Here is a 27,763-nt window from a genome sequence, read left to right on the forward strand (position 1 = left end):
TAATAAAAATACCGTATCAAAATCCCTAAAGCTTCGTGATCAATCATTACTGAGCTGATACGTTCCAACAGCATTTTGACCATGTTATAGTATAGATTTGTCATTACGGGGGCGCCGAGTTTCTTTAGTACTGCGGCAGTACCTTCAGAACATTCTTTGCAGCTCACTGTTGGTCGAGCGACCGTTTCGAATTTTTCCATTAAATCTGGATCTTTTCTGGAATATAAATTATATTAGCTAAAGAGACCAATCCGAGGCACAGTATTCTTATAATAATTATGAATTATTTATTAAGATATTGACAAGAGTTAGCAGTTAATACTTTTATATTAAGGTTTAAAATAATTTGGTTCATACCTAAATTAAAATGATTTTAAAACATGTACATATAATTCCCAGTTGAGTACGATCCTGGTCAAAGGGTGTGAATTTTATTTTTGTCTTACTCATTTCTAGCATATTTAAAATTTTCGGAAAAAAAGTAAAACGAAGATGCTAAAATCGTTAGCAAAACAAGTTTAGAGAGTAAAAATAATGAGTTCGTAGTAAAACTGTTTTTGAGATTTACTTCTGCAGTATTTTAATTCGTAACATTATAAGTCGTTCATAAAATACCCAAAAAAACAAACTTAAATAAGATAAATGATTAAAGGAGAACTGAATATATTTTTGCAACAATACAAGAGATATTACCAAAAAAAACATTGAGGAAAACATAATTACTAAAACCGACTTCGATTATCAAAAATGAAGAAATCTTCTTAAACAAGAAAACTGGTCCGAAACTCCAAAACAAACCTGTTCAAGAAAAGCATATAGCAAAATTATAACAGTAGTTCCAAATCTATGTAATAATTGTCAAACTTCATCTAAGACATTAACTACAACGTAAACTGCATTTAAAACAAATCAACGTAAATTAATATAGTGGATACCAAATGTTGTATCAAAAATAATAAACTCGATTAATTAATTAAGATAAAATGAATAAAAAATTACTGTAATAAGTACGCCAGGTCTAGATAGAATCTCCTCTACATTTGCGAAAAAAAATCCTGAATTTCTTTTTAAACCATTAATCCATATTATTAACCTTATTTATTCGACAGAAAGAATACCAGGCCCTTTCAAAGTATCAATTATAAGTCCAATATTTAATCAAGGAAATAAAAAATTAAAGCAAGGAATAAAAGCTTAGAATTATCAGCCTCTGAGTATAATCACAAGTTTCTCAAAAACGTTTGAAAAATTATTAAAAGTAAGGCTCTTAAATGTGGGACTAATGGTGGCATGTTTCGCCTTAAGGGTATCATCAGCCCTATGATAGAAAACCTCATTTTGCTCCCCAAACTATAAAAAGAACACTTACCGGACGTTCAACTCAACAGTCCCAACATAAACCTTTAATAACTCGCAAAAAGACTAACATTTATAAAAATATAAATAAATTAAATGATTAGTGACATCTAAATAAATAAACAAAATACATAAATCAAATACTGATACAAATAACAGAACTCACTTAAGGTTTGATATTAACGCATGTTAAAATAATAAAAATAGATGGCACTCGTTATTATACCAGACATGATACTACAAGATAAAATTATTGGTCTACTACATTGTTAAAAATAAAATGCGAGCTATACAACTGTTGGTGTTTTACATCAGTAATATCAGGGCTTTGTTTCTCTCGAGAGATTCTAAAAAATCAAGTTTTCTACCCTTATCACATGCATGTAATAATTGTATGCCATCCTCCTCAAATACTTATCAAATTAAATATTTTTTGAAAACTAAACAAAGAGCCTGTCTTAAAAATTACAACATTCACGAATACAGATTTTTAAATTTCAGCTGCCACATTTCTTAACTTTTAAATTTAACAAATGTTTACTTTTCTAAATCTGAACAGGACTTACTTAACAAAAACCTAAAAAAGTTCCATGTACCAATAAAAACAGTTAAGGAAACCTTAGCTATAGTAGCGGAAAACATTCTTCAATTTACAGTCGTAATAAATAGGACCGATTACGTAAGAAAAGTATTAGATTTTTTGCAAACACCGATGATTTTGAACCTTTAACCAGAGACACAAATAACATCTTTTTTATCACTTAAAGTAAACATTAGACAAAACAATTTTAACAATTGAATACTTTAAGCAAAATAAATTTAAAGTATACCTGATGAATCCCTAAAAAACACTACTTTTATATCTCTACTATCTTACTATTTATATGGTTTATCTAAGATCCATAATCCAAATATGCTTATTATGCCAAATATGCTTTATGGTTGAACAATATCCTTATCTTTTTCAACCCTACCTGATCCACTAAAAACCTGTCTCATTTGCTAAAAATATTAAGAATATCGAGGTTCTACAGACTGCCAATTAATCTCTCTCAACGGAAAAAAATGTATTTCCTAGTATTCCACCATCAAACTGTATATTTTTAGTAAAAAAACTTTTCATAGAAAACTACCCACTTTGATCGTTGAAGATTTGATTATTCTGTTAGACTTAGTATTAAAACAAAACTTTTTCCAATTTAACAGTTCATTTTTTAAACAAAGAGAGAGGTTAGCCATGGGCTCTTGCTTGTATCCCTTTTTGAGGAAGGTCTTTATGAGCCACTGTCAATAGAAATTTTAGCAAAAATTTATTGTTTTACGTCCTTTGGGATGGAGACGATAAATAGCGAGATTTTTAAAATTTGTGAACTTACTACTTTTAGACATTCTTTTAATAAGACAAAATGGCAGACTTAAAATTATATTTAATATTGTATTTAAAATTTACAGAAAACCATCTTCTTCAAATAACGTAATACAATTTGATTTCAACAATTCAACCAACCATAAATTCGCCAGCTTTAATGTGGCTTTGTCAAGAGAAGCATTTAATAAGGAATTCACCCCCCATTAAGTTAATTGCTAGACATAATTTGTACCCAATAAAGTCCACCGCCAAAATCTATTGCCGATTTGTTAATGAGTACAAATTATCATACAATATAATTCGGCCAACAGAAAAATCTGCGACCTACATGCTGCCTGCCTATACGAGCCCTAACAACTATATGTTGGAACAAGCAGTTATTTTGAAATAAAATGCCCATTTAGCGAAAATATTTTATTAAATTTTTTTTTATCATAAATATGAAATGAACAAGCCTTTTTATAATGTTTAATATTGTTTTTATAATTTATTTATATATTTTAAATTATTTACTATTTAATTACTTGGTAAATAATTGAAAAATGCTGACAACTAAATATTGGAACAAGTGAGTTTTAAAAAGCGAAAATACAAATTAGTAAGGCGTAACGTCGCCCTTAGCTTGAATAACAGCCCTAACTCTATGAGGCATTGTACCAACTAGAACTTTTACAAAATTTAGGGGTGAAACTATCCCATATTTCCTGTAGTTTAGCACGTAGTTGTGGCAAAGTACGCTGCGGACTATTTCTTAGGCGTTGCTTCATTTTGTGCCAAAGTGTTTCGATTGGATTGAGATCTGGGCTGCTAGAGGGGTGTGACAAAACTTTATTATTATGTTCCCCCATCCACTTTTTGGTAGATTTAGCAGTATGACATGAGGCACCATCCTGTTGAAAGATAAAATCTCCAGATGGATATAAATTTGCTGCACTTGGTAAAAGCGAATGTTCGAGAATGTCTTATTGTAAATATTTTTCTGCATTTACTATGCCCTCAATAAAGTGTAACGTTCCCAACCCTTTAGCTGACATACAACCCACACCATGATGCCCTGTGGAAACTTTACAGTCCTTTTAAGACAATCCTTATGGAATGCTTCTGTTTTGTCCCAAATCACACGCTTTCGATAATCTCCGACACAGACCTTGCCAGAATCAAATTTGCTTTCGTCGTTATAAATAACTTTGCTCCAATTTTCTTTGGTCCACGAAAGTTTTGATTTGGCCCAAATATAACGATTCTTTTTTTTGAGTCTCCGTTAACAATGGTTTTTCTTTGGCCTAGGCGAAAAACTGAGCTAAATGAAAATAATATAGCACAGTACAGCCTATTAAACATACCTTATAAAAAGTAAGACCGCTGTTGTGGATATATTTGCGGCAGCATTCTCTGGAAACATTTATCCCATTTTCTCTATTCCACTTTGCAGTTACTTCTCGTAGAGTATTTCTTCTTCCCGACTTACAAATTTTAATCAAGTTCCTTACATTTCTTTGAGAAACAACTTTTGGACGTCCTGAACTTTTGCCGCGAACACCAATACTGACAGTTTCACCATATTTTTTAATTATATTAAATATAGTAGTTGTTGCAACATTTAATTCACTGGAGATTTCTCGCATTGATTTCCCTTTATGGTACTGCCGGATAATAATTTCTCGCACTTTTAGATCAGTAGGTTTTCCACGAGCCATTATTGTTTTATTATTTTACTCGTAATAAAAATGACAGTAATTGATTATAATCAATAATTAATTATAATAATTAATTAATTGATATAATTAATTAATTGATTATAATCAATAATAATTATTAATGGCCAAGTGACGCATCAAAATTTTTATTGTTGACAACGCACAACTTACTTTTGTTTATTCAAAGCCATCTTCGCGTCATGCTAATAAAACTGGAAAAATTTGAGCAAAAGCAACCCATGTTCCATCATTTAGTTGTCAACATTTGTTGATTATCAAACAATTAAATAAATATTATTTAACATCAAAATTTTATTAAACCTTAGAAATAATTCTCTAAAACATAAAAAATGTTATTAATTTATTATTTTTAAATAAAAAAAAATAAATTAAAAGAATTACGGTAAACTGGAATTTTATTCGTAAAATGACTACTTGTTCCAATATATAGTTATTAGGGCTCGTACATACAGTCTTACTTAGGCAATATCTCGTCTCAACTAGCAAGGATCTTTTCGCCGTTGAATGTCATTTGTGCTTTTTCAACAACAAATACTTTGACAAGTAATATAGTTAAATTAAAGACAAGTTATGCCCTTTTTTATATTCCTGGGTTTACCAAATTAAATGCCCGGAGGGCCAGCAGTATGCGTGGTTCACCCTGGTCGGAAAATTTTGCAGAGAATCAAAGGACCTTGACATCATTTTTTTAAATATCTTCACACCGATATAACAGTTTCAAAATCTGCTTTTGTCAATTATTTCTTGGCCGAAAAACATTCATTTCCACAGGAGGATCTCATAAAATAATTATTACATGCATGTGATAAGGGCAGAAAACTTGATCTTTTAGAATCTTTTGAGATAAACAACATTTATCATGTACTGTCTCGAATATATCAATAATTTTATTATATTAGTTATTTTAACGTAGCGTTAATATATAATCTTTAGTGAGTGATCTGTGATTTTTTTCAGTACTTGATTTATGTATTATATTTATTTATAGATGTCATCCATCCAATTTATTTATATTTAATTACTGTGTGTAACTAATATTGTGTTAAACGTCCAAAAATTGTTCTTTTTAAGTTTTATAATGGGTTTTATAAGTTTTATATTGGGGAGAAAATTCGGTGTTTGTATTGTAGGTCTGATGATGCCCTTCAGGCGCGATATGTCACCATAAGTATTACATTAAAAATTGCTTGATGTGATTGAACTGACTAGTATCAGAGGTCTTGCCTATGAAATATTTACTTCACGAAAATAAAACCACTTTTATTGATTTTTCACTAAATACTTCAAATAGGCTACATTTAAATAAATTAATTATTAAAAGTAGCAATGGTAGCATATTTGATATAAAGGAGCTAGATGAAGTAACCTACTTAGGAGTACAAATGGACAAGAGCCTTAAGTGGCCTGATCAAGCTCTGTCTCCCAGTAAAAAGGCTTAGATGCATTCATTATTCATAAATTTTATAAGCTGAAAAAATTTGTAAATAATAAACAACTTTATTAATTAGATATGGTTTTCTTCGAGTGCATTATATGATAGAGCTCTTCAAGCACTAAACATTATGCAAAATTACGTATTGAGGATCATACTTAGCAAGGACATATTTTTTCCTCTGAACCTTTATATTGTGAAAACTCAATTTTAAATATACGTCTACTTCATTTACATGCTACTATCATGTTTTACTATAAAAATCATCAGCTTAATTTAATTAAATAGGTTCGAACCATACTCACAACAGCAAATGAAAGATTTGCATAGGGTTTATATATTTATATAGGGCGACAAGAAATAAATATGCTTTTAACTTTAATTAGAAATATCAAAAACCATAATAAAATGTTTTCAATTAAGATTAAACAATTTTTAATGCAAAAATCTAGAATGTTAATGTCACTAATGTAGATGCCTGCATTAGTGACATATATATATATATATATATATATATATATATATATATATATTATATATATATATACCATATACACTATATATACACCAGTTTTAGTACTAAATTATAGTGACACACGATTCTAAATAAAATAAAAGCACTTCCTAAAAACACTAAATAATCTGAACGATGTGTAGACCCTCCCAAATTTATTATTTATATTGCGAATTCAATTCTATTCTACTATTGTAAAGTGATTATATCTTACATCTATAAGTCTAACTGGTGTTTAAAATCAGTTTACCTTAAATGATTGCTAAACTTGGTTAAAAACTCGTGGGCTTTGACTGGTTCGGGCAGGCACCGCGATAGGGCGGTCACTTTATACGCGATATCTTTTTGCACGTCCGGGCTGTTTGTTGTGGTGAATTTTTTGTGTAGATCCAACCATTCTAAAACCTGTCAAGAAAATATTATCAATACTTTATTCAAAGAGGAAATCTAAGATTACAATAATATTGGCTTACATGGTTTATTACTGAAATTGGCTTAAAAATAAATAATAAATATCAATTAACAAAAACATCTTTATTTTAAACTCGGCGAAGGCCAGCTAGGCTGTTAACTTAGCCGAACCTTTAGACAGATGCAATAAACTATAAACAAAAGTAATGTGACCAGTGTTACATTGCAGAACTTTAAAACATAACAAGTTTTAGTGAACAAACTTATACTTCGCAAAAATAGTTGTGTCATTTTCTGTTTCAACATATTAAGAGACATATCTTTAAATTAATCTATATTGTATTGATTTAAAAGCTTAATTGAAGTATAAGAAAATGAGATTTTAGTTATTTTACGTATTTTATAGAGTAAATTGAAACGTGTTCCACGAGAGACCAGATTTTTAATCAGGTATGGGGGCTCTTAGTTCTCACCAATTCATGAAGAAAGCAAGGAAAACGTAACTATTCTCGATTGGAAATATTTAGCCATTTCAATTTAGAAAGTTTATGACTAACGTGGTCATGGCGTGCAAATCAAACTTAAGCAAGAAGTTACTCCAACCATTCATTAAGCCTCCTAGCAGCAATTGCATCGGACCTGGCAAAAGAAAGCTGAATTTGCGGATCATCAGTGACTGTTTATATCTCGAAAACACCGAAAATTAACCCCTCACCTCAGCCGTTTTTCACTGCGCAGGAAAAATGCTCTTTTGTATGCAGGAAGTAAAATGCTGCAGTAGAATGACAAATTACTTAAAAGAAATGTAAATATTTATACCAATGACTGGAACTTAAAAAAAATTAACTTAAAAAAAATAGAGTCCAAAAATGTGAAAAATATAATAAATAATGGGAAATATAAGTACTTATATCAAATGAATGATAAGTTAAGTTCTCCCTCCAACAAACTCACTCAGAGAGTATCGTCTTCACTAAAGAAGAAGATCCACAATACCTAAAGCCTTCATTTTCCCTGATTGACTCAATCAGAAGCTTTAAGGAAATCTGTATATCGAGTCAACCTGGGATTCCCCCTCCAAACTATAGAATATATTATTAATATACAGAACCAAATTGCAATCAGAAGATCTGTCCTTTTTAAATTCCAATTGCTCCAGATTAAAAATAGTTCTAAATCTTTTACTAACAAGACAAACTGGTAATTCTGGTAACTCTGATTGGTTACATATAGCGCGATAGTTGGTCATATCACTTCTATTGCCAGATTTCAAAATAGGTCTTAAATAACTTTTCTTCCAGGCGCAGGAATGCAAACTGAAGTAAGAGATGAATTAAAAATAACCATATTAGACTTGTAATTGTACACAAGCAATGTTTTAAAAAAATGCTAGGTTTTCATCTCCAGGTCCAAACCACATCCTATTTTTAGGAGAAGCAATAACATCAGAATACTCTTGTATCGTCAAAGATACAGTAGTCAAACTAACTGAATTTCCAAAATTTAAAAAAGCCAAATATCTCTTTATCCGAGTAAACCAATAAAAAGCATTCAGACATATTTGTAGCGTCTTTAATATCCAAGCTAACCTTGTCATTATAGGTCATAAGAGGAATATTAAATGTGAATATTAAATGTGCCTCTCTTACTTTGAATAAATGACGAAAAATGTAAAAAATACTTTGGATTTGTAGAAATGTTGTTTTATATTTTATTAATGTACTGTTCATGATAAGCATTTCTTGAAACCTCACACTGATAAGGACACAAAAAGCCCACTAATTTTAAACTTCCTATTTGTTTTTTCTGTATAAGCAAACGGCGAAGTTCTAAAAAACAAGATGGAGAAGTATACGTTTTCTAGAGGCCCTAAATTATCCTATTAGTATGTACATTATATCATGAAATAGAGTTACTATTTCATTAGTTGTTTTATTCCTAAACATAACCTCCCAATCTATTCTGGGCAAATGAATATTAATCGAAAAAAAAACACCATTTAGTGAGAGAAAAGATACGAAGTACAGAATAGTTACATTACAACTAACAACAAAAGAAAAGCTAGGTTAAGTTAACAATTCCCACCATAGATAAAAATGTATGCTTAAAAATAAAAAATAAAAAGTCGTGCGTCTAACCTAACGTAAGCCTAACGTGGAGGCTGAGAATATTTTGCAGACTACTGATATTCATAATAAAAATATTTTGCGTGCTAAAATAATAATTTTTTTAAATTCTAATATTAACATAAATTCTAATAAATCTAATTTTAATAATGAACATCTAACTTCTCTTAAAAATAAAATAAAGAATCACGATTTAATCCTTTGAAAGCTGACAAGGGTAATTGCCTGATTATACTTAAGAGGGATGATTACGTAGAGAAGGTTTTGGATTTTTTGGGTTCCAGTGACTTTGTTAATGTAAACAAAGACCCTACTAGTTCTTTTTTCTCCAAGGTTAAACAAACCCTTGATAGGTGCAATCTGACTTTAGAATTTTTTCATACTAGGAAAGAAAAATTATACCCTATGAATCCCAGAACTCTCCTCTACGGCCTTCCTAAAATCCATAAACCCAATCTCCCTATTAGGCCAGTAGTATCGTTTGTAAACTCACCTTGTTACAACTTGTCAGCCTGGTTAAATACCACACTCAGAGATGTAACTGGTTTCAGAAGTACTTATTCCACAAAAAATTCAGTAGAGTTGACAAATTTTTAAAAAAATATCTGCATACCAGAGGGTTCAGAACTAATTTCTCTGGACGAAGAACTTATTTCCAAGCATTCCACCTGGTGATTGCCTTGATCTAGTTAGGTCCCTTTTGCTTAAGTCACCGCTTGACAGATTTATTGTTGGTGAACTTTTAACACTCCTCAAGCTAGTACTTGATCAGAATTTTTTCTTTTTCAACAACAGGTTTTTTAGACAAGTTACTGGACTCTCCTCTTCTGAGTGAGATTTTTATGCACCATTTGGACAAAAGGATTGTCAATGGGAAGTTTGGTGCTTTTCTCACTGTATATAGGATATACGTGGATGATATTTTTGTGATATGGAATGGAAATGATCTAGAATTGGCGGATTTCCTCATTTTTATAAACTCTCTTCACGCAAATATCTCGTTTACCATTGAAGAAGAAAGAGATGAAAGGTTGCCTTTTCTTGATGTGCTTGTTTCAAAAAATACCAACAAACTTGAATTTGAGATTTACCGCAAATCCACCACTTCAGACAATGTCATCCAATACTCCTCAAACTCCCCTTATTCCTACAAATTTGCCTCTTTTAATTCCCCTTTCTATCGCCTTTTCAACATCCCCCTTTCTAGAGAAGCTTTCCTTGATGAACTAAATATAATTAAACATATTGCTTTTAATAATGGTTTTCCACTTGATATAATTAATCGCCTTTATTCTAAATTCTATAATAAATATAAACTCACTTACAACTTAATCCATTTTAATAATGAAAATAGTCACCTTTTTAGATCAATGTCATTTTTTGGTAATATTTCTTTTCAGCTTGCAACGTTTTTCAAGTCTATAAATCTCACAATTGCTTTTAAAACTACAAACAGTTTAAAAAGGCAGGTAGTTAGTACAATAGATAAGGCAGATTTCTTCTCAAAATCAGGGGTATATTCATTAAGATGTAATGACTCTAATGCCATTTACATAGGGCAATCGGGGAGAAAAATTTCCACCAGAATAAAGGAACATACAAGTTTGGTGGACAGGTACAGGGATAATGACATGATTGAAACTAAATCGGCTTTTGCTAATCATTTATTGGCCTCCTCACATGGTTTTTCTTTAACTCAGGGAGCAGATATTTTGCATGAGTGCTCAAAAGGCAAAAAACTGGACTTGCTGGAAAAAATGGAAATAACTAAAGCTAAGAAGAGCCCTGTCCTTGTGTGTGTGAACGATATTTTCACGTTTGAACCTCACCTCATTTATAACAACCTCTCTCAAAGAATTTAAGTCTTTTGCTTTTCGATTTTATATATTTTTAGTTTTTATTGTTAAGATTGATTATGTTACTTGGTGGCCTATGGGTTAGACGCGCGCCTATGAATCTAAAGGTTGCTGGATCGTTCCCCACTGGTGACATTTTACATTTTTATATTGTAAGCATACATTTTTATCTATGGTGGGAATTGGTAACTTAACCTAGCTTTTCTTTTGTTGTTAGTTGTAATGTGATCTGTGTAGGTCTAGGTAATGAGTTTTATCATAATTTATAAGAGTTCTTTTTGTGAAAAATATCTTAATATATTTTTTAGGCCTGCTGATGCTCCGATAGGAGCGAAACACTTGTAGCTTTGAAAGAATTATATGGATTTGATGAGACCGTGACTTTGTGTTCTTACCTTTGTTTTTTACATCTGTAAACCACGAGCATTGTCAATACATATTGGCACATGAGAATTAAAGAGACCCAATATCATATCTGAGACCATTACAGGTTTTTGGTCAACATAATCAGATAAATAACAACGTGCCACCAAAGAAAGTTAATAGGATCTTGATTGAAGCTAAAAATGTCAAACTTTCGATGTTAACTCTAGATGCAACAGCGCAGATTTTACTATTTATTGTACATCAGTACAATAAATATTAAATAATGTACAGGGTGGCCAACTGAGAGTGCGAGATGCTGTATCTTGGAATGTACTAATCGCAGAACCTTGCGGTAAAAAATATTGTTACTAAAACGGCCAAAAGAAAAACCTGGAAAATATTTTTAGGTTTCTAAACTGACCGTTAGGGCGCTCTAACTGCGACCATAAATCTAAAAAAGTCAAGTTTTTGTGAATCTCGATATATTAACCTAACAAAAAGATACTTGATCTTTAAAGTAGAGAACAATCTGAAACTTTTTTGTTCAACAGTTTTTGCTGCATCTCTGAAAATAAAGTGATGGGGACTTATTCAAAGGTTGCCGTAAAAAACATCCTGTATCTTAGAAATGGCTTAGTCGACTTTTAACACAATTGTGTTCTTTAAAAAACGCCATTGGGCTTTAACTGTTTTAGTATTCGAAGTTTTGTTAGTTTCACATGTCCCCGCCTTGAAGGCTTTTTTGAAAAGTCCAACAGAAATAGTAAATTTTCTCGAAAAAATTAAATGCATTGGTATGATTTTTTTTTCATGCAAAAGTAGCTAAATGATGCCCAAACAGGCTAGCGGAAACCGCATCTCGATATCTTATTCCTAACCTAAAATTTAGGCCAAAGAAAATTTTATATGAAAACCCTACACTTAATTTTTTTTGGCAATTATTAGAAGGCCATGGAAATAAAAAAAAAAAACAATATTTATTCAAAACATAAATATACCTCAAATTGTCAATAGTTTCCCTTACTTTTGTATAATTTTTGTCGTAATAATGGGTTTTACGAACGATGAACCTATGCATTTGCTTGCGGTTTATGTTCAAGAATGTCTTTTGATAGTTTCCCCGATTAGTGGCTAACTTATGAGTCAATAGTAGTTTTCCGCCTAGATTTCAACGGCACCGAATTGGACAAACCCAAGAAAATATTAACTTCGTATTGGGGTACATTATCCCTATTACATTATCCCTTGAGTTTGCTCTATCGCGAACAACGGTTCAAAATATTTTGAAAGATCATAAGTATGTTTAAATGACCGTCACAATATACTGACTTATTTGAATTTATCTTATATTTATTTTAATTTTTACTAGTAACTTTAATTAATTTTCAAATGCACCCATATCATGTCCTTTTGCATCAGGCCTTAAAAGAGGAAGACTTCGATTGGAGGTTGGACTATTGTCATTGGATATTGGGTATGATTTCTCGGAAAATAGAGAAGTTTTATTCAAAATTCTTTGGACCGATGAAGCCACCGTTAATAGCGACTGTAGAGTCAATCTGCACAATAAGCATTACTGGTCTGCAGAAAATCCGCATTATTTGCATGAAGTTCAGCACCAAGGTCGTTGGAGCTTAAATGTGTGGTGTGGTATTACTAGGAGGCAGAATTATTGGGCCATACTAGCACATAAATGCTCTCGCACAGCAATAGTATATTTCAACAGCGGTGGATTGGAAGAGGAAGTCTCTTTCCATGGCCTCCACGATCATCAGATTTAACTTCTCGTTTTTCAATCGTCTAGATTTTAGACATCGTGTTTCAGAGTCAACCTACGACCAGAAAGCGGATTTACAATGCAATTAGGAATATACCCAGAGCCGAAATTCACGCTGCAGATCTCTTTACACATGGGAGGCTTCAAGAATGTATAGAGCATAATGGTCAACATTTTGAACATCTACTCTGGATTAAGAATTTGTTTCCTGTTTCTCTTAAATCGGTACTTTTCAGAGCCACAGATTATTATAAAAGGAAACTTAAGAAAAATTAAACATTCATATAAAATTTTCTTTGGCCTAAATTTTAGATTAGGAATAAGATATCGAGATGCGTTTTTCACGAGTCCGTTTGGTAATTATTAAGCTACTTTTTTATGAAAAGAAAATCATACCGGTGCATTTAATGTTTTAAAGGAAATTTACCATTTCTGTCGGAATGTCCAAAAAAACCCTCTGGCGGCGACACTAACAAAACTTTAAATCCTAAAACAGTTAAAGCCCAAAAATGGCTCTTTTTAAAGAATACAATTGTGTACTAAGCCATTTCCAAGATACAGGTTTTTTTTTTACAGAAACCTGTGAACTCGCTCTCTCCCTCCTTCGCACTTTATTTTTAGAGAAGCGGCGAAAACTGTCGAACAAAAAAGTTTCAGATTGTCCTCTACGTTAAAGATCAAGATTTTTTTTGTTAGGTTAATATAGTGAAATTCACAAAAACTTTACTTTTTTAGATTCAAGATCGCCCCCTAGTGGTCATTTTAGAAACTTAAAAATACTTTCCAGGTTTTTCTCTTGGCCGTTTTAGTAGTAATATTTCTTACCGCAAGCCTCTGCGGTGATTACGTTTCAAGCTACAGTACCTCAAAATCTTAGTTGGCCACCCTGTCCAGTGTACGAGCTGATGATCGGAATGCTTATGCAAATCCTGATAATGGACATTGGCATACATAATTATTATATAATGTTAATCAATATTGATAAAAGAGTACTGGGTTACAACTCAGTTACAATAACTCACCAATTTCCTGACGCACAACTGATTCTTTTGCAGTTCCATAAAGGCTTTGGTCGCGTGTTCGTCCACGGTACCCAACAAATGGTACAGTTTCTTCATCCTTTCCGCGGCTGGCAACTGGTAAGGAACTAAACAAGTATTTAACAACCTAAAACCCATTAGATTCCTTTACAAAAAATCCCAAATAACGAGTCTCAATTAATAACCTTTCGACTAACAGTTTGTCCTCCATCCCAGCCATATAGTATCCATGTAAAATCTTGTCTTTAATCCAAGTCACCGCCTTTTTAGTCGCATTCGGCACGTCTGGATCGCTCAGATGCTTCTTGTAAATCAACGCTAATCCGGCCATTGCTTCTTTACGAATCTTAAACTTTTTATCCAACGTTCGCTCCTTAACAAACTCCAAGAGGTCCTCAGAGTCCGAGACCACCTGGAAGTCGTTCCTCGCCGTGGTCACTATCGACATGACCACCTGAAACCGCACATTTTCGTCCGAATCGTGTTGTCTCATCTTCAACGTTTCCGTGATGTCCTTCCGCAGGTCCGGATGGTTCAGTAGAAAGTGCATCGAGTATTGCACGCATTTGGTGCGGATGGCCACAGAAATATCGTTGAATCGACCGAGGAACGCCCTCCACAGGGGGCCGTGTCTCCTAGGCAACTCCGATTCTTTCTCGCTAAACATTTTAGCGAGTAGAGCGACCGCGGCCAAACGTTCACTTTCGTGGGTACTTTTTAGTTTACACTCCAGTTGGGGCAGCACTGACACTAAGATTTGCGGGCAGATGTGGTTCAGTTCGTAGATCAGGTCGTATACTTTGCTTGATATTTGGAGGTTTTGGTCGGCTTTGCCTAGAAAAATTTACTTATGCAGTCTACTGATATATATTTATATTAACACTGTTAATACTCGAAAACGAAACAGAAGCAATTATAAGCTGTTCATTAGTTTTTTTTTAAAAACGCTCGAACCGCTCGATTTTATTTACGAGGGGGGACACTTAATTAATTTAATACACTCAAATAATTAATTTATTACACAGTAATACGGCATTTGTTAAAAAGATTGCCAGGAAGAGGCGAAAAAGTATGGGAGAGAATAATATTCACTCAAGCATTTACTTTAGGCCTCCCGACTAAAAGATTTCATTCCAAGATTATTTGTGATTTTATTAGGGTTCCAAAAATAATTTTTTTCTTGCGGGACTGTATTACTATCATTTGGTAGATTCGTTGAAATATTCATATTACGATATAATAAATTACTTGGAATTAATTTAGCTTTTTAATTCTTGCCATGTTTAAATTTCTAGCGGTTTCTCAAAAAAAAATTGATTGAAATAAGTTATAGTATAACAAGTTTATAATCTTTTCTTAAGGTCTTCTCAAAGCCGTATCTCTGTAGTTAATTAAAAAATGTATGTTTTCAGTGATCCATGGCATAAATGATCTATTTTGTTTTATTTTTGTTTGGGTAGGTGCAAATTTATTGACCATATATTATATTTTTGGTTAAAATACCCACCTTAGTATCCACACCAACACTATCATATACCAGGTGTCAATTTGAAAACTGCCTATGGCAAAATTTAAAAAGTCAGAAAAACCAAATTTGGTTCAAATGTTTTAAAGGTAGGGGGAAGAAAAACTACCATATTTAAGTCATGGAGCAACCCTTGGACTACATGCTCCCCAAGCCCTAAATTTAAGTGGCACTACCCAATTTGTGTTACCTCAAAAGAATTTTAAAAATTTAAAAAGTTTAATTTTTGTAAGGTGCTATTTTATTAAATAAGATGCTCAAAATGCATACTTATTTTTTACATTTTGAAATACTGTTCTTGGAATAGATGCACATTCTGTATTAATTCGTTGCCGAAGATCATGAAGGGACTCTGGTTGTCGTGTTTTAAACACAGTTTCTTTTTAAAAAATTTTTCGCAATTAAGATTACCATTAAGATTACCATTAATATACAGTGCACTCACAATGAAAGCAACAAATTTATTTAAAAATCAGGTGATTTTGTTCTTCTATTATTTTTCGGATACGTCGATTAGCATATTGTCACTTGCGCATTTTTTGCAATAAAATTTTTTTATACAGGGTAGAAACTATGCTGTCATTATCTTTTGAAATGTAACACTCTGTATATCATATTTTACTTGAGGTAAAAAGAGTCTGAAAAATAAAAGAAGAAAAAAACACCTGAATTTTAAATTAATTTGTTCGTTTCCTCGTGAATGCATTCTATACAAATTATATAGCAAAAAATGTTTTTTATTTATATTCTCAAAGAAATAATCACAGTCTACAGCCGGAGCACTATAAATATTAATTAGTAAAAAAGATTTACATTAACTCAGTAATTATTGGTATATTTTCAAATATTACTACCCCCTCCATGAGTTTCCCTATTTTGATTCTTGGCGCTCAAAATTAATCCCTGTACTCAATAAACGCGCATTTAAACGTGCCACTGAGAGACTATCAAGTCAGTTTAATAAAAAGATTGGTGAGGAATAATTAAGAAAAAGTAGTAAAAAAAGTAAAGATATAACCTAAAGAATAAAATGCAATCAAACTTTTTTACTAATTTTTAGGCATTTGACTAAATTATGCTATAACTTAGCTATCAATAAAGCATAAGATGTGACAGAAAAAGAAACAAATTATTTTAGCAAGATAAACCTATTTTAGTTCCAAGATTCTTCGAAGATCACAAAAAAAGTATTCATCTTATCTGTAGAAGAATTAAATGAATAAACCCACCCAGATTCGTTTGTAAATATCTTAAGCACATAATACAGGATGTCCAGAATTGCAGTGTCCAAACATTATTAATGTACATATTCTGTGTTCAAAATAAGCCTTCATTTTCTTTATTAACATATATCGAACAACCTTTCGTTTTCGAAATACAGGATGTCAAAATTTAAAAAAAAAATGTTTTTTTAGTCACACACTTCTGTTTCTTCACATATTTTTTTGAAAATTTGGTGCACGGCTTTGAAGTAACAAAAGGCATATTTTGAACTGAGAGATTTTTTAATGCTTTCATCAGTGGTGTCTGTGTGTGATTTTACTTGAATATTCTTGAATATAATTACTACAATATTGCTTTTTTTAACAAAAAAAATTATTTCTCAATTTTTCTTTCAATTTCCAGGAAAATTTGATTTTCTGCCTTTTGTTCGTACGGACAATATGTGGTCTGCAAGGAAATTCTTCATTGTCTTCAGAGAAGGATGGGAAAAGCTGTTTACACCTAGTCCCACATAAAACTAAGATAACTCATTAGCATTTCCAAGTACTTTGGCCTCATGTCAGTACCTCCAATGTACATAATTCATTCATTAATCAATTGTTTTTTAGAAGTAAGCTGAGTTTCCTAGATTGCCTCTTAGAATCTCACCTATGACCAGGAATATCAGCTTAAGTTAGAATTTCCTTCAAGAAGTCTGGCAATGCTGCAAGGCAATTCTTCATTTCATTATGAGAAAGGTGAGACAGGCTCAAGGCCTTTAGACCTAGTCCAAAACGTGAAACGAAAATGACTTGCTGCAATTTATAAGTTCTTTAGCCACTGATAACTTCCTCGGAATCTATTTACGCTTTACAGCTTCTTCAAGGACTTGAAACTCATCAAACAAGGACACTTTATTAGCTTTTCCTTAACTCCCTTTGATCTCTGGGAACTTTCAGTGGAATTTCAGTGATCCATCATGAATCTTATGTAAAATGTTTCACATTTTGGTCATAAGAGTATGTAAACTTTTTTTTTTTTTTCTTACAAATGATTTAGGCTTTTGAATAAGGCTAAAGATTCCATCAGCTAATAATAGACTAATACTCATACTAATAATCATTCGGATATTTGACCGAGTTTTTCTGTCTCAGTATTATGGATATGATGCATCTCGCCTCCAGTAATATTTTTCTTTAGATATAATAATATTAATAATAAGCCTTTATTTCCAACAGGCCACTTGCCCAATAAGAGGAACCAGTTGCAAAACAATGAAAAATATAGTTTAAAAGAAAAAAAACACAAAACAAAACTAAAGAAATTAAAGAAAACAAAAAAAGTAAAGTTACAATCTCAAAAATTATCCAAAAAATTAGAACAAATAACTATTAATAAGATATAAAAACCCAATTATAAAAGTTTAACAAGATAATCACATATTCAACAAAATTAAATGAACTGCAATATACTAACTATAACATAAACACACGGATCTTAATCCCAAGAGTAATGATCCACCAAGATATCGACAATCACATGAACCGGAGAGAAATTTATATCACACATGTGACAGATCCGATTAAATATAGCGCATATTGTATATAGTGGCGATTTCAACAGGATGTTAGTATGAGGCCTTGGCAGAAAGAATGTCAGGGGATGTCTAGCATTGACTATTGTCTAGCACCATGAAACGTACACCAGAAAGAAGTACAGGACTATCAATTAATCCATTCAGTAACCCATGCAGGAATTTTACAGGAAAGATCATTCTTCTAGGATGTAGTGAATGTAGATTAAAGCGTTCCAATAGTTGCCGATGATCAAACCCTCTAACTGGATATATGCCATCCTGCCTGAAGGCGAAAAACTTAGCAAATCTACGCTGAACAGATTCAAGGAGACCAACATGGTTCTGATAGAGCGGGTTCCATATAATGCAGCCAAACTCCAGTTTTGATCTCACAAAGCAACAGAAAAGCAGTCTTAATGTAGATTCCAAAGTAAAACTCTGAGAACTTCTAATTATCAACCAAGCCTTCTCAGAGCTGACTTGACTATGTTGTTGAAGTGTGGAACGAATGTAAATTCAGAATCAAAGGTGATACCAACATCAGTAATTTGCTCTAATCTACTCAAAATAGTATCATTAATAAAGTAATTAAAATTTAAGGGTGTTTTGGATCAAGAGTAACTGACCACACTACATTTAGCCGCATTCAAGCCTAACCTGTTAACAGCGCACCATACCTCCAATGTATTTAGGCAGCTCTGAAGAAAAACACAATCCTCCAAACCATATACATTTAAATATAGCTTCAAATCATCGGCAAAAGCCAGCATATGACAAGTGAGTGACTCAATCAAGTCATTCATTAAAAAAACTAAACAGGAGCGGATCCAGGTTCGAGCCCTGTGGCACACCCGACGTTATGTTAAAAAGTTTCGATTTAAAGCCCTCATATTCGACATATTGAGATCTACCAATCAAGTAGGAATTAAATAAATTAAATAATCTCCCTGAAAAACCATACTGAGTTAATTTATGCAGCAAAATATAGTGATCTATCCGATCAAAGGCATCAAGTATTAACATCAAGTGATTCACAGATGTGGCTAGACAGACACGATAAGTTAGTAATACAAGATCGCCCGCTAAAAAATCCATGCTGATCTACAGAAAAGAGCTCTTGCGTGACTAAATAGCGACCGATTCAGGATAATTTCGAAAATTTTTGAGAAGTTACAGAGTAAAGAGATTGACCTGTAGTTCCCGATTTGACCAGAATTCCCGGCTTTTAAAATAGGTATTATTTTAGCAGTCTTCCAAGTTTTAGGAATCTGTTCTGTTGACAGTATTGGAAATGTAGGCTCAGCCAGGACACCAATGCAATCTTTAACCAAGTACACCGTCTACACCAGATGTTAACTGTTTTTGAGTTTTTTACTAGCCGAAATAATCTAGGAAGCATCAAAGTTGTAAATCTCACAGTGGGGCAAATTATCAGACGTCGACGAATGGTTAATGAAATTTGATTGTATAAATGCCTCACCCAATAACAGTGCAAAAGCATCAACTATGTCTTGTGGGTCTTTAATTACCACATCATCGGGTAGCCTCATCATACCAGGAATCCTGGTGCCAGCCTTCTTAGAACCAATAAAATTCCAAAAGCTAGATGGATCCACAGAAATATTCCTTTCAGTGTTTGATATATACAATTTATATTCATTGCGTATTTGTAGTTTGATAAGGCGTCTAAGAGAATGGAATTTATTTCGAAAGAATGGCGAATTGTACATTTTAAAGTCCTCAAGGGCCTTTTCTTTCCTATAAAGATATATAATCCCTCCTCCTAGATATAAAACTTACAAGAAATGGTTTTTGTTCTTTTACTTGAAACCTTCCATTGTACGTAAAAAAGGCAAGGAATTTGCTCCAAACTGAATGAGGAAGATTAGATTATTTGAGAACAAATTTTTATTTTTAGAAAAAGCAGTAGCTGTGCTGTACTGGTAACCATTGTTAATCAAGAATATTCAATTAAGATTACGTACGGAAATCACTGATAAAAATTTTGAGAAACTTTTTAGATCAAAACGTTGCTTTTGTCATCTCAAACTGAGCACCAAATTTCATAAAAATATCTGAAACAATAAAAAACTTCTGACTAAAAAACATATTTTTCTTAAAACACAAAAAACAAAGTTATATATGTTTATAAAGAAAATTAAAGGTTTTTCTGAAGACAGAATTCGCTATCAATGTTTGGACACTGCAATTCGGACACCTTTTATAGTCAATGACTGATTTTAATTTTTATATGCTGAAAACCTGATTAAAAATTAATTTTTTTCAACCTAAAACTATAAAAACTTACAAGAATAACTGAACATACCTAATATCAAAACCTGGTTAAAAAACGCTTGAATATACGGCTCCAAAGTCTCGGATGTTTTTATGACAAGCTCTTTAGCAAGAAAATAAGCGTTTTTGTGCTGTGTCTTATTCGGTTCCACTATATTCATCAGAATAATATCCAACAAGTCATTTCCTACCATGTCACTCTCGGTAATCAACGGACACAGGACGTCTAACATAAAACTCTTTACGCGACCGGAATGTTCGTCATTAACAATTTTAAACATCAACTGAAACAGGGCGCAGAAAATTTCCTGGCAGTCCTGCAAGTCAAAACACATGTTGAACGATTTGACGTAAGCCAAGTTTTCCAGCAGATAAAAGTATCTGAAAAAGAAACACTTTTGAGTGAAATGTAATATACCTAGTCGCCATAATTACCTTTTAAAAGCAGGATCTTTTGGGTCTTTAAGCCCCGATAATTGGGCGATTAAAAATAAAAATATTGTTTTTACTTGGTCGGGGTCTTGGTAGGGAGCTTCGGGCGCGTAAACCCTCAATACATCCGCGATACAGCAAGCTGTAAAATATATAATTAGATATAGAAACACTTTTAAAATTAGAAAAATAATAAATCATAGGAAAAAATTACATATATTAGATTATTTTTCTGCCACAAAAAAGACATTGTATGTCTCATAAGTTAATAAATATAAAATAGTATTTTATGTTCTCTAATAATTGCACTTAATAAATTTCATACTTGTCAACATTGCACCTAATTGAATTAAAAATGTCCATTAATCTAGAAAAATTTGTCCATTGCATTTGACTATGTGGATTACAGAGTGAAGTTTTGAAAATATACCTCCTAAGTATCAACTCATCCTTACTGTTTTTAAATTACATAGATTAATTGTTTAAGTATGTTTGCTAATTATATTACAGTATCAGGGCATAGGTATCATGTCTTAAAACTCAACGAATGTATCTTGGTTTCCTAGAACAGATTAGAATAGTATGATAATGTGGCGTTAGCTCTACAGTGTTACTATTTTGCCAAAAGTTTGCAGACGGTAGCTCAGAATTATTGGAGGCTTGGGATTGTTCGAAGGTTCACTTATCCTGACTAATGGCTATTAAAAAATCTAAACTTGATTATAACTAATAAGAGGACGCCACAGTTTTTTTTTATGAATGAAAGAAAACTACGAAAAAGACTTGGTATATAGGTTTCAATTAACAATTAAATGACCCTGGATAAAGTATATTTAAAGAGACAAAAAAAAATATCTTAACAATACAACAAAATTATATTTACATCAAAGATATGTATATACATCATGTTCTAATCTGTTAAATGTTAATAATTTATAATGAATTAAAATATGAATAATGTTGATATGATTAAAGTAAGTTTGACAAAAGTAACATTTAAATTATGATTTCGCTACTAGGTAGATTTCAGCACTTGAAAAATAAATTGCAATTATTAAAGTTTTTAGTATATATTTGTATTATGCAGGGGAAAGTTCATGAACCTTTTTACCTAAGGCATATCAGCCTTAACCGAGTTATATCTACTTAACTAGCAAAAAAGGTACTGAAAAATACTGAACAAAAAATAACTAAAATTATAGATAAGAAATTGACGTATTAAATTATGATACTGATTAAATATTTGTAACGTTAAATTTAAATAAAAGATATATTAATAAAAATTTAAATAAATGAGACAAATCTATGGTAAGTAATATTTAAATATATGGAATAAACTGGCCTGTATATTCCTCCAAGAAATGAACGGCTAGCCTTCAAAATCGAGGCTGTGAATGTATACCATTTGTAGCTTAGTTATCCGGACTGGGAATCTCTAATACTAGCTCTTACTCTGGCTCCAGCTCCACCGCTTTCAGCAATTTCTCGAGGAAATCAAAAGCTTGCAGTCATCAACAATTGAAGAAAAATAAAGAGGAAAACGGAAAAGTAAAACCCTTGCTAAGTTTCATTATCTATCCATTAAAATTTTGGGCATCCTGCACCAGAATTATGAAATAAACGATTCCCTAAAGGAACAAGATTAAGGACTATAAATTACAAACCATAATTGCTACTTCCTGCTTCACAAACTTCGGAAATAAAAAAATGGCCTTTTACGTGCGCTTCTACCAGCAACACGGGAACAAGTCCTCGAAAAATGAGTAACGAGACTAAATAAGTAACGACCCCACCTCTCGCCTGAGCTGTCAATATCAGCCAATCAGAGAAAACATTAATTAAGACCAACCAGAAGAGTGACGGACCGTCAACAGAAAGCATGAATAATTAAACCAGGAGAGTGATGCGTTACAGTAGTAATGTGTCATTGACAGTGTGAATTTAAAGAAATATGAATAAAAGAAGTTGACTGAAATTATTAATATAATTATTGAAATTAATGAAATGTCAATGGAGCGTTAGTGAGCATAAGGAATAGAAAAATAAAACGCTCCAATAAAATAGATTAGTCAATCCTGTGTGTTGTGAACACTCTTAAATATTTATTTATCTTTATTGCTTTATTCTTTTAACATGGGTAAAATGTCATACGCAAGGCCTAAAGTACGGTATACAATTAAGGGTTAAAAAAATATTACTAAAATTATCCAGAAAAACAAACAAAAAATATATTTCAACCATTGTAATAGTGTTTACCACTCATGACTTAACTTTGATCCATACAAAAACATCTAATATGCTAAATATGATTAACCGGCACAAACTTTGTTTGCGTTTTTAAAATTATAAAAGGCATTGTTATGATTATGAAAAATACCTAGAACAGTACCCAAACATCTCAAAGAAATCTTTAACAAATCAATCTCCTATAATTTGCCCAAATTATTTAATACTTTAATAATTATATTTCTGTCTATTCCAGTTTTAAAAAAATATATTTAAAAAATCACTTCTTGATTTCCAGTAAGTCGTATTGTCATAGGGGTCTTTCCGAATTTATCTAATTAGTTGTTCTTCTCCTCTGGCCCTATGGCATCAATATGTCAGTAATTTCTTTTTATCTATATAAAAGTAATATTTAATTTTTTTTTAAATATTTATCATTATGGCTATTTATTTCTTTTCTGAAAAAGTTCAATTGTTTCAATGGTTTTATGCAGGCAATTCGGCAGTACAATGCAGGAATTTATTCTCAGTGAATTTTGAAAATAGACAGATTCCTTGTGCTAAAACTATTTTAAATGTCGTGTCAAATTTTGAGACATCTTTTTGTCTCCAAGAATGTAAAAATTGTAACTACAAAGTCTAAGAACCATCTATTGAAAGGGTCCAGAAGATTGAAAAAAACGGTTTGTAGTCCTTTAGTTTTTGATTCAATACGATCGAGCAGAAGTGTTGGAGAGGAACCGGGTATGCCCCATAAAACTGTGACGAGTATTGGAAAAAACATGGATACAAATTATTTAAATATTTCAAAACTCAGGACGTGCTTCCTGAAGACCAGTGGCGAAAAATGGCACTTTGTGGAACCATGATGGAAAAGGCAAATGAAAATTTCTTAAAAAATATTTTGTTTTCAGATGAGTCCTTTTTTCCATTGCATGGTAAACACAATCCTTTCATTGTTTGTTACTGGTCTCAGGAAAACGAGTGAAGAAATTTTCAGTTCCATATTCAGTATCCTCAAAAGTTGGATGTTTGGGCTGGTAGTTTGAACAACCATATTTGTTTAGTCATTGCATAAATAATATTCCTGACGCGTCGGATCCCCTTTAATGTAAGCGCTCAGCGCGCCCTTTTTACTAATGTAGAACCCCTCTCTTTCACATTCATTCAGTATTAAGATTTCAGCCATTATCATCAACGGCAAATACATCACTTTCATTCAGTAATTCGGAAGAATTATTTATATTTTAAACACAATTTTATGTAAACCAGTAGTTGACAATAGCAGTTTTTGTAGAGTTTTTAAGGAGACTATTTATAAATATCATAATAGTAGACCAACAAATTTACAGGAGTTGAGAAATAAAATTGTTTAGTTTAGCTAAAGGAGGTCTTTTTGAGGCTTTTATTTAAAAAATTATGTGTTAAGTTTATTATTTAGAGTTTTATTATCTATTTTTTTATTATGTTTACATTTAATTTTTATTAGTTTATATTTTATTTTAGTAAGAACAATGCTTTAATTTTTAATATACAATGCACAGCATAAAAAAATTGCAATTACGAACCTATGCGGATTTTACACAAGTAATTTCTGCAGTAGAAAAATATTATACCATTGCTGCCAAATATTTGTAAAAGATACATCCCCTACCGACGTCAGACGCTTACTAAAATATAATTTAAAATAATCCAGGTCGAACCTCGAACACCAGCGTACTGTCGGGGCAGCGGCGTAGCAACATCTCGCTTTTTAGGAACTTTATACGTGTAGAGATCCATTCGCCACTCTGTATATGGTCCAGTGAAGGAAGAGGTTGCAAGCAAGATTTATCAAGAAAACAATATTTTTATGTAGGTAAGGGTTAAACAGTATTTAGTATTCTTGTGTGAAAGTAACTGAATGGCTGCAATTCTATAGGGCCCATTATTGTACAACCAAGAAATACTATGCTAAGTTATATAAATATTGTAATTAATTTTTTCGTGAAACAATAAATAAATAAAATAATATAATTAATTATTTAAAATCAGTCCAAAAAAATGAAAAGTTAACCACGTAAATATATTTAAATTTTAATATTATACATACCATAATAAAGCTCTCAAAGATGCATAGATATAAGCCACAAAATTTAAAAAGGTGCACTAGACCATGTTCAGAAAAAAAACACTGCAATTCCCCAAAGAATTCGCCAAGAGAATAGTAAGCTTTTGCAAACAACAACCTTTCAACTTTTGAATCAAGATTGGAAGATGATTATATATTAATATATATACTCATTCAGATAGGCTGGGAAAGGCAGAAATTGTTTCCCGCTTAGATACCAGGGATTGTGAATTGTTAACTTCGATTGGTACTTCTAGATTAAGGAAGCAATCTCGATAAATGAATAGACAAAGAGGACGACAGCAAACCCTGAAATTTATCCTGTAAATATTAGCAAGAATATTCTTGTGTGCGAAATTTGAGCTCCTTATCAATGAAATTTCCAAGAAATTTTCTGTCTGGTTTAGGTTTGTTCAACTTCAAATTCCAAATATTTTTATTGCTTTCAAGAACTGAAAAAATTAAAATTTTGAAAAGAACTACATAGTACATACTTCCATTATTAAAATAATGAAAACTCAATACACATTAAGTAACCACATATAACTTTTATACACACTTATCCATCTAGATACCAGGTAGTGTCCTTAAATTTTACCTTATTTTCTCTAAGGACAAGAAGTAATATATTAAGAAGTAATACTTTTACAGCCGAAAACGCTGGAGACCTTTGAAAGTATGTAGCTTGTCCCTTAGTAACAGTAGCCATACCTTCAGCATAATTGTCTGCATAATTACATTAAAAGGAAATAGCTAGCAAAAAAAATTACAGAGCTTGAATCGTGAGTAAACCAAGCTCAGTAAAATAAGGTCTCCAAGAGGTTCAAGTTGTAAGTCTAAGTATGCATATTATGATGTATTTTTGTGCAAAAAAGGCATATAGCGCTTGTTGAAGATCCCTAAAACATCACACAATAAGTGATCAGAGATCTGACAAATGAATAGTAAATCTGTTTTGAGGTATTTAGGAAAAGCTCATCTTATATTGCGCATAATATGGGTGGTCCATGTGAGAAATGAGTCAATATGTACACTAAGCAGTTTGAACCAAGCTGCTTCTTAGAGATACTCTGTCACAACATGCAAGCAGGGAATATTAAGGAATAGTTTTGGGAAATATCAATCCTTGGCAATTATGTGGACAAACAGCTTCCATTTAAAGACAAGATAGTGATATATCATCCTTGAAATATAGACATATACAAATATTCAAAGAAAATATTCATAGTTACACTTTAGCTGCCCAACAAGTTTAACTACAAGAAAGACCCTAGCCAGTTCTCCACAGGATTGCTCTGGACCCTATTAAATTGTGACTAGACACATCTCAAGGCCTGGCTATAATCTAGAAACAGCTACTTGACCAGAACATAACAGACTAATTAAGTTTGCAAAAGGATTGAACCATACAGTCATTGTGATTCTTTCTATCTAGTGATCTTTCTAGAAAGAAACTTACCAATCAACAGCTGCACATCTCTAGAAGGATGGTTCAAGAATATGTCCTCGGCCAAATGTAAGCTGAGTGGTACATATTGCTTGTAGGCCCCATCATCTTGTCCCATGGCCTGTAAAGTATGGGCTAAAGTCTTTAGGCGACGAATGAGCTCGTCGGGACCCAGATCTTCGCTGATGGGGCGGCATCCAGGTGGATAAATTATCTCTGTCATTTTGAGGTGGGTTCAACCCTGAAAATAAAAAAGAACATAAAAACAAGAATAATATAGGGTGGACTAGTTTTGTTTCATAGTATTAGTAGTGTTTTTTTAGAGGCAGATGTCAGAAAAAAAATCATAGTAAAACCTCCCTTTGGATTAAAAAGACATGTACAATTCATAGGTTATTTACCACAAAGAATAATAAGTAATCATGATTTATTTTATATATATCATTTCATGAAACAAATTAGTAAAGTATGAATTTGACAAGAATGGCAATTCTGGTCAGTGATAAGGGCAACCATATAACTTGTTTAATTTTTGACTTTTAGATCCCAATACTTTAATCTTGATACTTATGTTAAAACACTTTAAAGGGTTAAAAGTTGTGTAAATACACAATATTCATATATTGTATTAAATATGACTATGTAAATAATAGTTCAGCAATAATGTTATTTGATCTGCATAAGGCTTTTAATTATGTGATTCATAGTATACTTCTTTTGAAGCTGGAAAGATATGACTTTCCAGGCTCTTATCTTACTTGGTTGAGATTCTACCTTGAGGGTAAGCAGCAATTTGTGGTGTATTCTGGAGCAAGATCTTTTGCTTTGAAGATGTACTATTGTCCATGTAAAGATCTCTAGATAGTTAAAAAATGCTAATGATACCTCTGTATTATGGCATAAAACAAATATATTGGGATCAAAAAATTTGATAATAAATTACAATAGATGGTTAAAGATTGTCCAAATATTCTTTCCATAAAT

The 27,763-nt window shown here is 32.0% G+C and overlaps 1 protein-coding gene across 2 annotated transcripts in view; it reads right to left on the reverse strand.

The window, feature by feature from the left end:
• The window catches only part of LOC126750174 (sister chromatid cohesion protein PDS5 homolog B), an 89,670-nt gene that overhangs the window by 27,277 nt on the left and 34,630 nt on the right, over nt 1–27,763 (reverse strand). For both annotated transcript variants that reach the window (XM_050459700.1, XM_050459699.1), the window contains exons 2-8: nt 26,792–27,020; nt 21,000–21,138; nt 20,596–20,945; nt 14,151–14,799; nt 13,948–14,092; nt 6,640–6,794; nt 13–216 (exon numbers count right to left, since the gene is read on the reverse strand). In XM_050459700.1, the coding sequence (XP_050315657.1) occupies nt 13–216; nt 6,640–6,794; nt 13,948–14,092; nt 14,151–14,799; nt 20,596–20,945; nt 21,000–21,138; nt 26,792–27,002 (1,853 nt within the window). In that variant the 5' untranslated portion in view covers nt 27,003–27,020. The remainder of the gene's footprint in view (nt 1–12; nt 217–6,639; nt 6,795–13,947; nt 14,093–14,150; nt 14,800–20,595; nt 20,946–20,999; nt 21,139–26,791; nt 27,021–27,763) is intronic.

Source organism: Anthonomus grandis, chromosome 2, assembly GCF_022605725.1.
Source record: "Anthonomus grandis grandis chromosome 2, icAntGran1.3, whole genome shotgun sequence".
NCBI classification, from domain to species: domain Eukaryota; kingdom Metazoa; phylum Arthropoda; class Insecta; order Coleoptera; family Curculionidae; genus Anthonomus; species Anthonomus grandis.